At 38.3% G+C, this 15,217-nt stretch overlaps 1 protein-coding gene across 1 annotated transcript in view; it reads right to left on the reverse strand.

Annotated features, from left to right (window-relative positions):
• LOC126471460 (hippocampus abundant transcript 1 protein) overlaps nt 1–15,217 on the reverse strand; it is a 103,869-nt gene that overhangs the window by 47,821 nt on the left and 40,831 nt on the right. The window contains exons 4-7 of the mRNA XM_050099652.1: nt 14,088–14,215; nt 11,275–11,389; nt 10,264–10,482; nt 8,818–8,931 (exon numbers count right to left, since the gene is read on the reverse strand). Coding sequence (XP_049955609.1) covers nt 8,818–8,931; nt 10,264–10,482; nt 11,275–11,389; nt 14,088–14,215 — 576 coding nt within the window. The remainder of the gene's footprint in view (nt 1–8,817; nt 8,932–10,263; nt 10,483–11,274; nt 11,390–14,087; nt 14,216–15,217) is intronic.

The raw sequence follows: 15,217 nt of genomic DNA on the forward strand, positions 1-15,217 counted from the left end.
ACCACAGTTCGAATATCATATCCAAGAAATTCTCTTCCCTATTTCACGATATCACAAACTGGTCTGCACTTCTTTGAACTTTTTTGATGCCCCCTGTCAATCCAGTCTGGTAAGGATCACATGCTGCACAGTAGTACTCTAGCAGAGGATGGACAAACATAGTGTAGGCAGTCTCTTCAGCAGACCTATTGCATCTTCTAAGTATTCTGCCAATAAAATGCAGTCTTTGGTTTGCCTTCCCCACAACATTACCTACGTGATTGTTCCAATGTAAGTTGCTCATAACTGTAAATCCTACTTATTTAGTTGAATTAACAGCACTTAAATTTGTGTGATTTATCAGACAATCGAAATTTAATGGATTCCTTTTGGTACTAAATGACTACACACTTTTCATTATTTAGGGTCAACTGCCACTTTTTGCACCATACTTACATCTTGCCTAAATCATTTTGCAATTGGTTCTGATCCTCTGACGACTTTACTGGACGGTAAATGATAACATTATCTGCAAACAATCTAATGTGTGCTCAGACTCTCCCCTAAATCGTTTATATAGATTAGGAACAGCAGAGGGCCTATTACTCTTCCTTGGGGAATGCCAGACATCATTTCTGTTTTTTCAATGACTTTCCATCAATTACTATGAACTGTGATCTTTCCAACAGGAAATCATGAATCTGGTCACACAACTGAGACAATACTCCAGGGGCACGGCACTTGATTATATGCCACTTGTGAGGAAAGGTAGCAAAAGCCTGATGCAAACCTGTAAATGTGGAAACAATATGGGATCCCCTATCGACAGCAGTCATTATTTTGTGACAATAAAGAGCTAGTTGTGTTTCAGAACAACGATATTTTGTAAATCTGTGCTGACTGTGTGTCAAATTTTCCTCAGTGTGATTCATAATATTTGGACATATTATACATTACAAAATCCTATTGCAAATCAAAGTCAGTGATATGGGTCTATAATTCATTAGATTATTCCTACTTATTTTCTTGAGTACTGGTGTGAACTGTGCAATTTTCCAGTCTTTAGGAATGGATCTTTTGTTGAGCAAGCAGTTGTATATGATTGTTAAGTTCAGAGCCATTATATCAGCATACTCTGAAAGGAATCTCACTGGTACACAATCTGGACCAAAGGACTTGCCTTTATTACGTGATTTAAGCTGATTTGCTACACTGAGGATATCTACTTCTTCATTACTATGTTGGTAGCAGGTCTTGATTTAAATTGTAGAATTCTTTCATCACCTTCACTGGTGAAGGAATTTCAGAAAACTGTATTTAGTAACTCCGCTTTAGTGGCACTGGTATCAGTAAAAATATCTTAGCTATTGTGCAGCAAAGCTACTGATTGTGTCATGTAACTTACATATGACCAGACTCCCTTTGGACTTTAAGCTAGATTTTGAGACAGAGTTTTGTTGTGGAAACTATTAAAAGCATGTCACACTGAAGTTCGTGCTAAATCTCAAGCTCCATTCTTTTAAATTTGGCATGCTTTTTATCGTTGCCTCTGCAACAGTGTTCTGACCTGTTTTTTCGCCAACATATTGTGGGTCGACTGTAGTCACCACCAAGTAAGTGTAAGTGTATGAGTGGGATACCTACTTGTAATGAGAGTCAGGAGGTCGGTAAAAGGAATCAATTATTAATTTATTCTAGTTGCAAATATAACATCTGCCCATACTAACTCACAGGAACTATTTACGTGTGAGAAAAAATACTTCTTACAGCAACAAACACGCCACAACCAACAGTATTTAATTTATCCTTTCTGAACTCTGTTAGATCCTTTGTAAAAACTTTGGCTAAACTTATCTCCAATTTTAGCCAGCTTTCAGTATCTATAACAATTCGTACTTCAGTGCTTCCTATTGGCACCTGAAGCTCCAATTCTTTCCCAACACAGATAACACAGCTACAGCTATTTACTACTATAATATGTATAGTTTCTACATCAACACTTGTCCTGCATTTGATCGGCACTCTTTGGGACTTAAACCTTTTTATTCTTTCCCGAGACCCTTTAACATAAAAACTGTCTTGTCCACTTCACATAGCTCCTGCTACCCATGTAGCCACTTCGTGTGTGTAGTGGACCCCTGACCAGTTAAGCGAGACCCAATAAACCCCCCCCCTTCCCACCCCCCACTCTACGGCGCAAATCGAGGAATTTGCAGCCTAAGCAGTTGCAGAACCGTTTGAGCCTCTATTCAGACCCTCCACTTGGCTATGTAACAAAGGTTTGCAATTGGTCCTGTTGATGATGCTACAGATGGTGAACTCTGCCTTCATCTTACAAGCAAGGCTGGCAGTCTTTACCAATTCTGCTAGCCACCCAAAACCAGAGAGCATCTCTTCTGATCCAAAGCAGCACACATTGTTGGTACCAAATAAGCCATCACCTGCAGTTGGCTGAACCCTGTACTCTTCATGGTATCCAGAAGGTCCTGTTGCACATCTTGGATGGCTCCCTCCACCCAGTATGCACACAGAGCACACATCGGATTTCTTCCCCTCCTTGGCAGCCATGTCACTATGAGGCCTCATAATGTGCCTAACACTGGAGCTCCCAATTAACAATAGTCTGAGTGGTTACTAGTTTAATTTTTAAATTTATTGCATGTTTTGTACTTACTAGGCACAGTCTAGTGTTTCAATAACTGTGTAGTGTAGAGTACTGCCTTCTTTAGCATGGAAAGGGTCTGTGCTGTCTAAGGATGCAGGCTGAATTGGTGACTTTTCACTCACAGCTTCAAGGGGTGCTGGCTTTGGCCACATAGTTTGAGACTGTTGCCAATGGTCATCACTGTGGAAGACCGGACTTGGGGTTCCGGGAACATCCAGCACGTCCCATGTGTCCCCCGATTGGTCCACTGCTGTGAATTCCCTGGTTACTGCCTGCACTCAGGTTGACCCCTCACCAGTGGTTGAGTGGGAGGACATACCAAGGTGTGGCAGGCAGTGAAAGACCTTCCAGGGAACCGATAAAAGGCATCGCAGATTTTGCAGACTAAGAGGCTTTCTCTAGAACAGGACGAGAGACTGCATATGGCTCAGGATCTTCATCAGCCATAGACAGCAGTTTAAACCTGTTTGTCAGATGAACCATGGATGCCTTTTATCGGTTCCCTGGAAGGTCTTTCACTGCCTGCCACACCTTGGTATGTCCTCCCACTCAACCACTGGTGAGGGGTCAACCTGAGTGCAGGCAGTAACCAGGGAATTCACAGCAGTGGACAAATCAGGGGACACATGGGATGTGCTGGATGTTCCCGGAACCCCAAGTCCGGTCTTCCACAGTGATGACCATTGGCAACAGTCTCAAACTATGTGGCCAAAGCCAGCACCCCTTGAAGCTGTGAGTGAAAAGTCACCAATTCAGCCTGCATCCTTAGACAGCACAGACCCTTTCCATGCTAAAGAAGGCAGTACTCTACACTACACAGTTATTGAAACACTAGACTGTGCCTAGTAAGTACAAAACACGCAATAAATTTAAAAATTAAACTAGTAACCACTCAGATAACTGAAAATAAGTTGCTCCTGTTTGAAGCTCATAAAAATAAATCACAAACGAATGATGTACTCGCCTGATCTGCTGCAAGTGTTACACTAACTGTGCTGGAAATGATTTGTTATTGGGAAGAAGCCCTCTTGTATTTACTTTACAGGTATTAGAACATGAAATCATTCTCCCAAGCATTTTAGAAGTGCTCCGGCCATAACAATTTCAAGAAAACTTTCAAAGTATTTTGTCTGGAATTGATGTTACAATGGAATTCAACATATGAGGGTCAAGGAGCACTTGGATCAAATGAATGTAAGTGTCTGAACTTCTCAATTTTGATTGAGATATGTTGGGGAGGCTTAGAGGGATTTGTACTGAAGCTGCAGGCTTTCTTGACAAAGCACCAGCTTTTGGAGTATCTTTCCATGCTACAGACGCTATCTGTCATGCAAGGTACTTGTCAATGTACATGTTTGTGATGAATTTGAATTATTGCCCAAAGAAGAGAATTTAGTTCATTATATTCATATTTTCTTTATCACTGTGTAGATCGAAAGAAGTTTGTGTGTCCCCCTGAAGCTCATGCACTGTAGTCTGATTTCAGTATTCTTTCAAAACTCAATAAAAGTCCACATGGAACGGGTGTTCCTGGGCAGCTCTCAGCTTACTTATGAGCAGGCACAGGTGGGGTAGGCTACCCACATGGTTGCCCTACTGCACACATCATGAGTAGGGATGTGTAGCTCATGAACGAACTAGTTCAAATGAACTAGTCAGGGAAAGGAACTGTCCTTCTTTTAGTGAATATAGTTCTTTTACTCTGAGTTTCCCCTACCTATTGGACATTGTAATGCATATGAATGAATTTCCCCTCCCTTGATACTGTGTACACACCACTCTCAGGACCTAAACGTCTGTAGTTGTGAACTCTAACAGTAACTTTGTGAACAGCATGAGATTGGAAAACTGAAACCATTCCGTCAGTTCACTTACTCCAGTTCCAAACTGTGCGAACTGCTTCCGATTGGAAGACCAAAACTGTTCTATTAGTTCGTGTTCAGTTTAGTCTCCAGTATCTGTAGTTAATTTTTCCTTTTTTCACACTTGTATCAGGTAATAAAAAGAACTAGGAAGCAGATAAACCTTCATGGTGACAATGAGAATACTTAAATCTTTAGTGCTTCCCAGTTTTCATATTCCCAAGTAAAGGCCTGTACTAAAATTAAAAGTGGTCAGCTGATTCGGACAAGAAGTTTGAAAAAGAGAAAAAAAAATGGGGAAGGGGAAGGTGAAGAAGAAGAAGAAGAAGAAGAAGAAATATGCACAATGGTTTGCTCCTAAAGGCCATTAAATTTTTGTAGGCAGTAAAATTATAAAATTTTGTTTTCTAGTTTATTAGTTTAATGGCTTTTCGAAAAGATTTTATTTATTTGTACTTTTAACACTAAAAATGAACTATGTAGTTCAGTTGAACAAGTTCATCAAACTAGGACACTCGTGCCCCCATGCATTCTGCAGGTAAATATTCACGGATATGACATGGATGATCATTCATAGTATAAAAGTCTAGTAAAAATGGACTCTAAAATGCATACCTTAAGAGCTATGAGCACCTCTCTGTCTTCGATAATGTGAAACACATCTCTTCTACTGAACAAGTGCTCATAACTGTTCAGGTGTGCATATTTTAGAATCTATATTTACTGAATAATTTTTTCTTGCTTTGGTCCATACTACCTTTATCCAAAACACGTAAAGCAAAGAGCTCTCAGGAAAAGTGATTTATTTCATAATACTGATGATGATGACGTGCTCATAAATCTTAAGCTATGCATTTTAGAGCCCACGTTTACTTGACTTCTTTGTTTTGAATGACAATCATATCCCTGAATTCTGACCATTCCTCCTGGGACACCCTGGATAAATACTACTGTGAATATAGATTTCTCTTGTGTGGCTTTACAAAAACTTTGCTGTTTCTCTCTCTCTTGGTATTTCACTTTGGCCACCTCTGACTCTAATTAATCTTCTGAATCACAAATGCACAATGCACTGAATCATGAGGCAGAGCCTTCAGACAAAAATATTAAAAAGCATTCAGGAAGGAACTGATCAAATCCCAGAAATAATCAATAGTAGGGTTGAACAGTCTGTTAATAATAAAATAAGAGCACTTTTTAACAGATTTAAGTTGAATGATGAGTTTCTCAAGACGCTGCGACATGAAACTGAATATTTCATCAATGCTCTACACCTACAGTCTTTTCTAAACTGTTGTTATGAAAATAAAGGAACTCTTCTCCACTTGAAAAAATAGCTCTCAGAAAATCCAAAAATACTAATGCAGAAGAATGCTCCACTCAGTTACAGACCATATTAGCCCTCATTTGCAATTTTTAATGTGGTGAAGGCTATTCCATATTAGACAGCTCAAAAGATTGATTTTAGGTTACTAGCATCATCATATCTATTACAAAGTAAAAACAGCACTAATGTGACAAAACTAAGTTCAATTGGCTCAGCACTAAATATTCAGAAAATCTGGGAATACATAAAAAAGATAACATGGACAGCAACCGAAAATACCATTAAACTTACTCTGATGCAAGCATTAACCTCAAATGATCTGGGAGTGCCCTATACTTATACAAACATAGTAGCTGGCAGTAGAGGGTGCTACTGCTTAGGTACATAAGTGATCAGCATCATAAATTCAGTAGCTTAAAAAAGAATATGCATAGTCATCAATAAAAAGAATTTCATATGGAAAAATGTGTGTCCAATGGTCCATGCTAATATTATAAATGTGAAGGTAACTCTGTTATGCTTCCACGACCAAACTGCTGAACCAGTTTTGATGAAATCTGCTATGGTGATAGCTTGAATGCTGAAGAAGAACATAGGCTATTTCAAAAAGTAGCATAGAGAACATGTTTACTGATGTGAAGAATATAATGTGAAATATGGAACAATATTTACTCTCATGATTCAATGTCATGAATACAACACTTATACACAATCCTCTATGTGTTTAATACATATTTGTATACTAATTTCAGTCATAAGACCATTGCATTTTAGCTGCTGAGCATCATGTGTCACGCTTTGATTTGTGTCAACGGCTCATGGCCATATGCTTAGCATTACTGACTCTGAATCATAAAGTGACCGGTTTGATTCCTGGCTGGGTCAGATTTTTTGAGCTTGTTACTGGATGTGCGTTTTGTCCTCTTCATCAATTTATCAACAACAACACGTTAGCCACCAAAGTGGCATCACATAAAAATACTTGTACCAAGCTCCCGAACATCCCGACTGGGGTCTCCTGCTCAATAAAAACCACGCACACACACACACACACACACACACACACACACACATACACACACACGTCATAGGCAAGTGCAGCTGTGAGTAACAGGTAAAATACAATGTCTATACAGTCTTCAATGCGCTTAATCCATACCAATCCATATTTCAACATTAACATTATAAATGTGGAAGTAACTCTCTCTCTGTTATATTTTCACGACTAAAATGCTGAACCGATATCCATGAAATTTGGTACGAGATAGCTTGAATCCTGAAGAAGAACTTAGGCTACTTAACAAAGTGTGTAGGAAAGGATTTTTATTGATTTGATGAACTCTTTGAAAAAGCTACTTACTCTTTCACTTTTAAACTTTATCACATTTGTGAAAATGCTTTAACTGGTTGATATGTTCTATGTATTGTGATTCAACATACCCAAAGCACCAACACTCAGCAAGTAACTCACTCCTGTGCCACCTGTGTGGAACATCTGGCATCAACTACACCGGAGTTTTACACTGTCTTCACCATTACATATGTGAGAGCATGTATCTATGGATTTCACATGATTACTTCGCAAATAAACATGATTAATTATTACTGATAGCTAGCTCTTTTTTCAATAATGTATCACAATTTGCACCTAAATCCTTCAATGAGTTTTGTACATGGAACACCATCAAGCATTTTGCCACAGTTCTGGCAAAACCAATGCCACAGCTTTAAAAATGACACAGTAGAAATCTGTGCAAGCAAGAAACAATGGAGATGTGCCCATGTCATTCCTAAGTACGTACTTAACTGTGGATTTTTATGATAAGAATCACCGTAACTTCTGCAAAGTGGCAACAAAACAATGCTTTACATTCACTACAACCTAATGGCCACATATTTGCCACAAAGATTGTGCCTGCTGTATAAATCACAGAACAGGACGGTCACCTGCAGCATTAGGAATCAAAGGCAATTAACTTCCAGCATTGTCATTACTACCAGCGATCTACAATGGTGAAAGTACAGACACTGACAGGTATGGTAACTCCCATTAGCACAAGATACAGAATTGGACAGCTGGGTTTTGGAATGGACACTCAATTTGTCTCAATGATGTACTTCACACCAAGAGGTATGTACACGCACTGCTTCTGCATGCCCACCTATGAATGACGACCCTCTGGATATATTGGAAACCGCCAACCATAAAGCTCATAGCATAATATTTAGCTTGACTGTTTCACCCATGAATTTGACAGGTGAAAATGGTTGGAGTGAGGGAGCAGCATGCAGGGGGGGGGGGGGGGGGTGTTATGGTCAGGTCTGCAATAATGTTACGGCAATGATACCAATACTGAATTGATTGCAACTGACACTGAGATACTATTGTCTGCAGCCCTGACAGCTCCTACCAATGGTGCTGATTTCTACAAGAAAATCATGCAAATAACTGTCTTAGCCTGAAAAAGTACTTCTGGGAGTTAAATGTCGGCACACACAATTCACATGGCACTACTTCTTGATGTTCTGCTTCTCACTCTCAAGCTCATCCGAGAACAAGTCAGTCACTATGTATACTGCCCCACCACCAGTCCTTATTTATCAAGACAGCACTACATATGTATTATACTTAATATGCGAGTATTTGCCACTTTTGTACAGCTATAATGTGTCCCTAATGATCATGCAGGTATCACCAGTTTATGAATGGCAAGATCTTATACCCAACAGTGTTTTGTCTCTGCGAGTAAGTCTTCCCCCCCCCCCTCCCCCCCCCCCCCCCCGCCCACACACACACACACACACACACACACACACACACACACACTGAAAGAAATAGTACAGACCAACAAGAAAAAAATTTTGTCCTCTGCTCACATTCTCCTGCTGTCTAAAACAAATTAAATATAAGAGAATATTAAAAAAGAAACAAATTATTAAGATAAAGTGTGATAAATACAGAATGTGTAAAAATGACAACTTACCAATTTGAGATAAACAAAAATGCATGAATACTGTCCAGCTTCAGGTAAGTACGATAAAAACACTGTCACACACAGCATAAGTATGGTGTGGTCCTTGCCAACCTTACGAAGTGCCTAAAATCATACAATAAATAAAAATTAGATATAAATGTTTGGCAAATGTAGACCACAAGTGAGAAATAACTTACATGCATTCAAATGCTTTTGTGGAAGTTTTAATGGAGCCTGCAGTGAACACATGGAAGTAGACACAAAAATCAAGTGTTTGGAAACAAAAGTATGAGATAAAAGATCGTAGAGGGAGTAGAATAGAAGACAATAAATACTAGACTGGCAGTATTAAAAGGGCATAATTGGGAATGTATAGTCTGATGACCATTTCTCTATGTAAATTCTTCCAAAACTTCCTCTCATATAGTGTGGAACTATTATTCCAAGTTCAACCTTATTTCATGTATTCCATTCTTTGAATGTCCACATACGAACAACAAATATTACTAGCTGACTCAGATTCAAGAGTTATTTCTTCATTTCACTATTTCACCAATCATGACAACTAGCTTTCAGCATTTTTAAATGTACCAGTGTTTATTTTCTTGTTTGGATCAATACTTCTGTTTAAAAGAACTTTGAACAGCTTGAAAAATACACTATATATCATGTTGTATTACAAAGGTGACAGAAATGGTTAAGTTTTACAAAAAACTTAAAGTAACTTTACTACAATAAAATCTGTGTAAAAGTAGAACTGAAAATAAGCTATATAAGCAGAAATATGCATGTACATTTCTGTGTAGCAATGGACCAAGCTTGTGTATGGAGATTTGCAACAATGGCACAAAAATGCTTTTTTTTCCTTTCTGTGACAGCGCTGAGGGCACAAGGACTGTTTAAACTATTGTTGATCATTTCACGCCAGAGTCTTATGAGCACTGTTTCATCATTTTTAAAATACCACAAAAAGCTGCTGCTCTTACCAAACAAATGGCTCTCCATGTTAAACTCAATAAACTGATGTATACAGTGAAGTATTCTTAATATGTAATTCTATTGTTTTTCAGCATGAATCTGGTTTATGAAACCTTAGATCTACAGCTAATCAACCAAATCTTGCTAGCATGATATTTAGGCAACACATTCCAACATCTTCATTCTAGTAAGATATTTAGGCAACATGTTTCAACATCTTCATTATCATGTTGCCTGATATACATACAAAGCTGTGTAATGAAAGTGTACACAAGTAAAAGTATTACAAACTGACAAATTGAACTGTCCATGCAATAATAGTTTCTTCAATAATAGAATCTCTGTCAATAAACAAGTGTAGAGAAGGGTGGTGGAAGAAAGGCTGCATTTAAAATGAGCACTCCTTTGCATAAAAAAGAGAGTTTTCTGAGCTACACATTTATTTTTAACAATAATTTTACAACAATCAGAACTCACTGCAAATGGATCAGCTTGTTCCCAAGAAATAGGTGCACCCCACGATGATGGTCGGACTTTTTCTGGAAGGGATTCAGGAACAGCCACAAGAATAAAAAATACATCAAGTATAGCTATTGCTGTGGCCAATGCAACAACTAAATTTTCACTGTAGGCATCCATCATATACGCTCCCAATGCTGGGCTGATAACCATACTTGCTGCAAATGTTGCAGAAACCTGTTAAACAAGAGGCATAGTTTTTTAGACATAATTCCGAGAGAGAGAGAGAGAGAGAGAGAGAGAGAGCAGCAACATCATGCCTTTCAATAAAATATAATGAGTGTAAAACCTAATGAACACTAAACAACTGACTAAAACAGAACACCACATGTTGTACATTTCATAGTCACTCAGGAAAAATCAACAGGCTACTCTCCTCAAATCACACTTTACATGTTCCTTCTTATAAATTCAAGAAAGAATGCACCCTTTCATACAGAATTTTGAAAACATTGATCCAGGCATGGCTCACTTCCACTTAAAACTGACACTAGGTGCACAATAAACTGTACATTTCCTCACTTGTTTGATTCTACGATACATTTGGTTACAATGTTTCACACTGTAAACCATCACAAGACTCCAAGGTTTTTTTTCCCCCTCCTCATGAGGGAAGCAGCAATGAGTCTGGAACACTGTGTAAGTGTGGTGGAAGGGAACTTCACTTTAAGTATTTTTTTCATTTTTATGCCTTTCACTATTGCAGCCAGTTCCTTTGCTGAAGATATCAAATTCTACTTTCCACAGTGCCTGATCCACTTGTTACTAATAACAATATTTTACACAGACAATGGAAAAAATTCACATACCCAATTCGTTATCATATTTCTTAATCAAATGCAGATTTTAAGATTTAAAAATGTTCTTATTAATTAAAATTCATTTTACCTATACCTAACAGTCTCACAACACAAAACCCATAAACATACTAAAAGCATATTGAGCCAATATCCGTAATGTAATACTTACAAGGCCATAAGCAAGACTTCGTTCATGCTCTTCTGTAACATCCGCAACATAGGCAAACACGACCGAGAATGTTACAGCAAAAACCCCTGATATGCTGATCATGGCAAAAAACCACCTGAAACAATAGCATTTGGTAAATATAAAATGAAAATCATTACTGGCGCTACACGAAATTATCTTACATGTTGGACACAAATTACAATAATTCAATGATACTAAAGAAGAATCCTGCATGTTTCTCCTGGACCACGTATTAGCCATTATTCTTTGTCAACAGAGGTTATAGTGGCGTTTGCATAAGGAGGCAAGTGACAATAAGCAGCGTACCATGTGACGATCCAGTCAATAGCGCCATTCTGTCACATCTGCCTGCAGCAAGCTCTTTGGGATGTTTGTAGAGTATTAACATTGATTTTCATGTTAGTTTAGGTGTGGTGAGGCTACTTAGCCACTACATTGTTCATTATGGATGGCATAAAGCACACATACTGCTTGATGAGGCCAAAAAAACGGCTGCAGTTTGTCGGGCCAGGATAGGAAGTAAGAGTAAAGCAAACATGACAAATATTATGTTAAGAAGCAACAGAGACAGTTTACCAAGCACATAAATTCTATTAGGGAGAGTCAGGAGCAGAAACAGTGTCTTGGTGCCATGCTCGCCCCAGCATTGCCAGTTACCTGGGTATGCTGGAGCATGAGCATGGGACAGCGGCAGAAAGCATACTGACGCCACTGAAAAGCATTATCCATATCTCTCTCTCTCTCTCAGTGTAGAATGCTCTTGCAGCCACCTTCTAATGTGCACACCACTATAGTAAATGTTCATGTTAGTTATGACAGCAAATGTAAGTTTTATTTAAGGTTTCTGATGAATATTATTTAAAAGTCCCATCTCAGCAAGAACAAAATGACACCCTGCTGCTCATTTTATGAAAAATTCTTGTTATATTACACTTAAAAAAAAAAAATATCTAGCTCAAAAGTAATGTTTAACAGAAAAAAAAAATTAAAAAAAAGAGCTCCTAGCCCTTGATGTACCACTGAACAAGTGCAGTAATGTCTTCTGTGAAGCCGAATTAAAATAAACTCAGATGACCTGTTGACAGTTTTTTTTAACCACATGTCAAAGCGGGAGTCAATCCCAAATGTAACATTTCAGAGCCCTCCTCTTCTCAGTCTCCAATTCACTCAGGTATACAGGGTGAATCAGGAGGAAAGGTACGAACACTTTTAATGTACATTTCTATTTATTTTCTGTATTATTCATTGCCATTGTTTACAATGTACCACAGTAATATAGAGGAAGTTGAGATGAACATTTTGATACAGGATGCTTGTGGTCTATCAAGTCAGAAAACTACCTCAAACTGGCCAACAAAAAGTACCTAAGCTACAGCGCACATGCGTCATACGAGATTTTCATTATTCCCGTGATATCTCTGTGCAAACTGTTAGTCCTAGACAAATTTTCATTGGAGTGTGTGGTTTTCGAGTTATTAAAGAAAAATGTACAAAAGTGATATTAAATGTGTTCCATAAGAAGTTTTTTGTTCAGAATCACTAATACTATTCCGTCTCAAAGCATGTACCTTTCCTCCTGACTCACCCTGTGTGTGACTGAGAAAGACTGTGCACTCTGTACTGATGGCAAAAGCACCATTAAGAAACTACAGTAAATTACAATATTTGCAGTGAAGAAGAATACATTGCAGAACAGATATTCGGCATTGTTATAGTGCATGATATCACTGAATTCTTTCCTAATATATTTCTTACCATATCAATATTAAACATGAATTATTCCTAACAAGCACTGACACGAGAAATGTTTTAAACTGATGAAATTATTATTATATTTCAATGAGTGAGATGCTGATCCCCACTAACCACACCAGCATAGGGATTGCTAGTACTTTATCACATCACAAAACAGCCTTCACAGACTTCATCTGTTATGGTTAATAATAGTGGAGCTGGAGAATAATAGAAGAACAACTGTCAAGTCCGTGTGAGAGTATATGGAGATGCTCATCCTATTCCAGTGGCAGACACTAAAAGTTATGCATTGCACATGATGGAGAGGCTCAATGTTCACATTACAAGGGTACATATGCTAACAAAAATAAAGAAATGGATTACTTACAAATATAGCTGGCAAAAGTAAGAGTTATTTCAAGTTATACAGGAGCTCACGCACATTTGTTCTTCGCAAGCATCATTTGCGAGTGGAAAAGTCCTGGAGGGGAGGGGGGTTTAAAGGGTACACTTTATCACATACTGTAATGTGGTCTGTAAGAAGGTCTTCTGTAAAAAATGAAATCCATGATGACCTGAACAGTTTGCAATTTGAAGAATGAAACATGTTGTCAGTTCCTTTCTGGCCACTGTGTACTCAGTAACAGTACATATTATGACAAAAAAAGGAAGGAAGACGATTAGCATTTAACATCCCGTCAATAGTGATCATTAGAGACAAAGCACAAGCTCAAGTGGGGAAGGAAATTGACTGTGCCCTTTCAAAAGAATCTGGCTTTAGGCATTTTAGGGCAATCATGGAAAACCTAGATCTGGATGGCAGGGTGGAGACTTGACCTGACATTCTCGGGAAGAAAAGTCCAATGTGTTACCCCTGTGCCATTGCACTTTGTTAATACTGTCACTATGAGGGAACAGAATTGTAATGGAACATTTCAAAATCTGTCTAACAATAAAAGAAAAAATGTGAATAAGATTTACCAATTAAGTTCAAAATTGAATTTCAACTACTTAGTTAAGAGAGCCGATACAATGAAAAAATTAGGTATATAACTTACCATGTGTTGATAGTCATCAGTGGTATTGGTGCACAGGTAAAAAATACTGTTATTAATAGGAAAAACTTCCGGCCCCAAACATCAGACAGTGCACCGATTAATGGTGCACTTAGAAAAGACAGAAACCCCTGAAAAAATAAAAAAAGTATCGACCATAAAATTTTATGAGTACTGTTGTGTGTTACTGTTATATATTTTGTACCTCATTTCCTTTCAAATTCTGAAATTTAAATAAAGATTGAGATGTTAAAAAACTGAGATAGTACATCACTTCCTTCAATTTTGTCAATTACTATCATCATTTCAAAATATAGTAGTGCTCCACTTCAGATACGAAGATAAAGTACAAGCTTAAACGAGACATCAGTGGATAAAGAAGACAGCCGTGATCTTTTCAAAGGAACCATCTTGACATTTGCCTTAAATGACTTAGGGCAGCAACACACAACCCATGTGCACATGGTGATTTCAAGCCCGCTCGTTCCATACATGAATCCAGTGTCTGAGCCCTTCTGGCACCCTTTTGTGTAAACTAGAGTCCTGGGTCATTATGTGTGTGTGTGTGTGTGTGTGTGTGTGTGTGTGTGTGTGTGTGTGTGTGTGTGTGTGTGTGTGTGTGTGTGGAAGGGGGGGGGGGGATGGAGGAGGAGAGCCAGAGGAAAGGGCAAATGTATGGGAGGAACTGGTGGGATGGTACGGTTTGAAATTTAATGCCAGAGTGTGTGAAGTGACGGCAAATACGAGGAATAGGATGACAGTAGCAATCGATACGCATGTTAGATGGCAAGCACTAAAGAAAGTGGAAACATTTCTAATATCTTGAGAGTGTAATAGAAGAGAGTGGAAGAACAATAAGATGATTAGTGAGAAGGGAAGGAAAACACATGAATTCATGTAGAGTCTAGGAAGCCAAGTCTGGAGCAAGGAGGTTCCACAAAAATGCAACAAGTGTTATAATGAGCACATTAGACTCCAATATTCATGCATGCATTGGAAAAGTGGGTAGTGAAGGAAAGGCAGGTGAGCAGGAGATAGGTTTCAGAGATTAAATTTCAAAGAAGGATGGAGCTAACTAGAAGGGATAAAGTAAGGAATGAGAAGGTGAGATTAATAGTACACGAGAAGACTGT

This window comes from Schistocerca serialis, chromosome 3, assembly GCF_023864345.2.
Source record: "Schistocerca serialis cubense isolate TAMUIC-IGC-003099 chromosome 3, iqSchSeri2.2, whole genome shotgun sequence".
NCBI lineage: Eukaryota > Metazoa > Arthropoda > Insecta > Orthoptera > Acrididae > Schistocerca > Schistocerca serialis.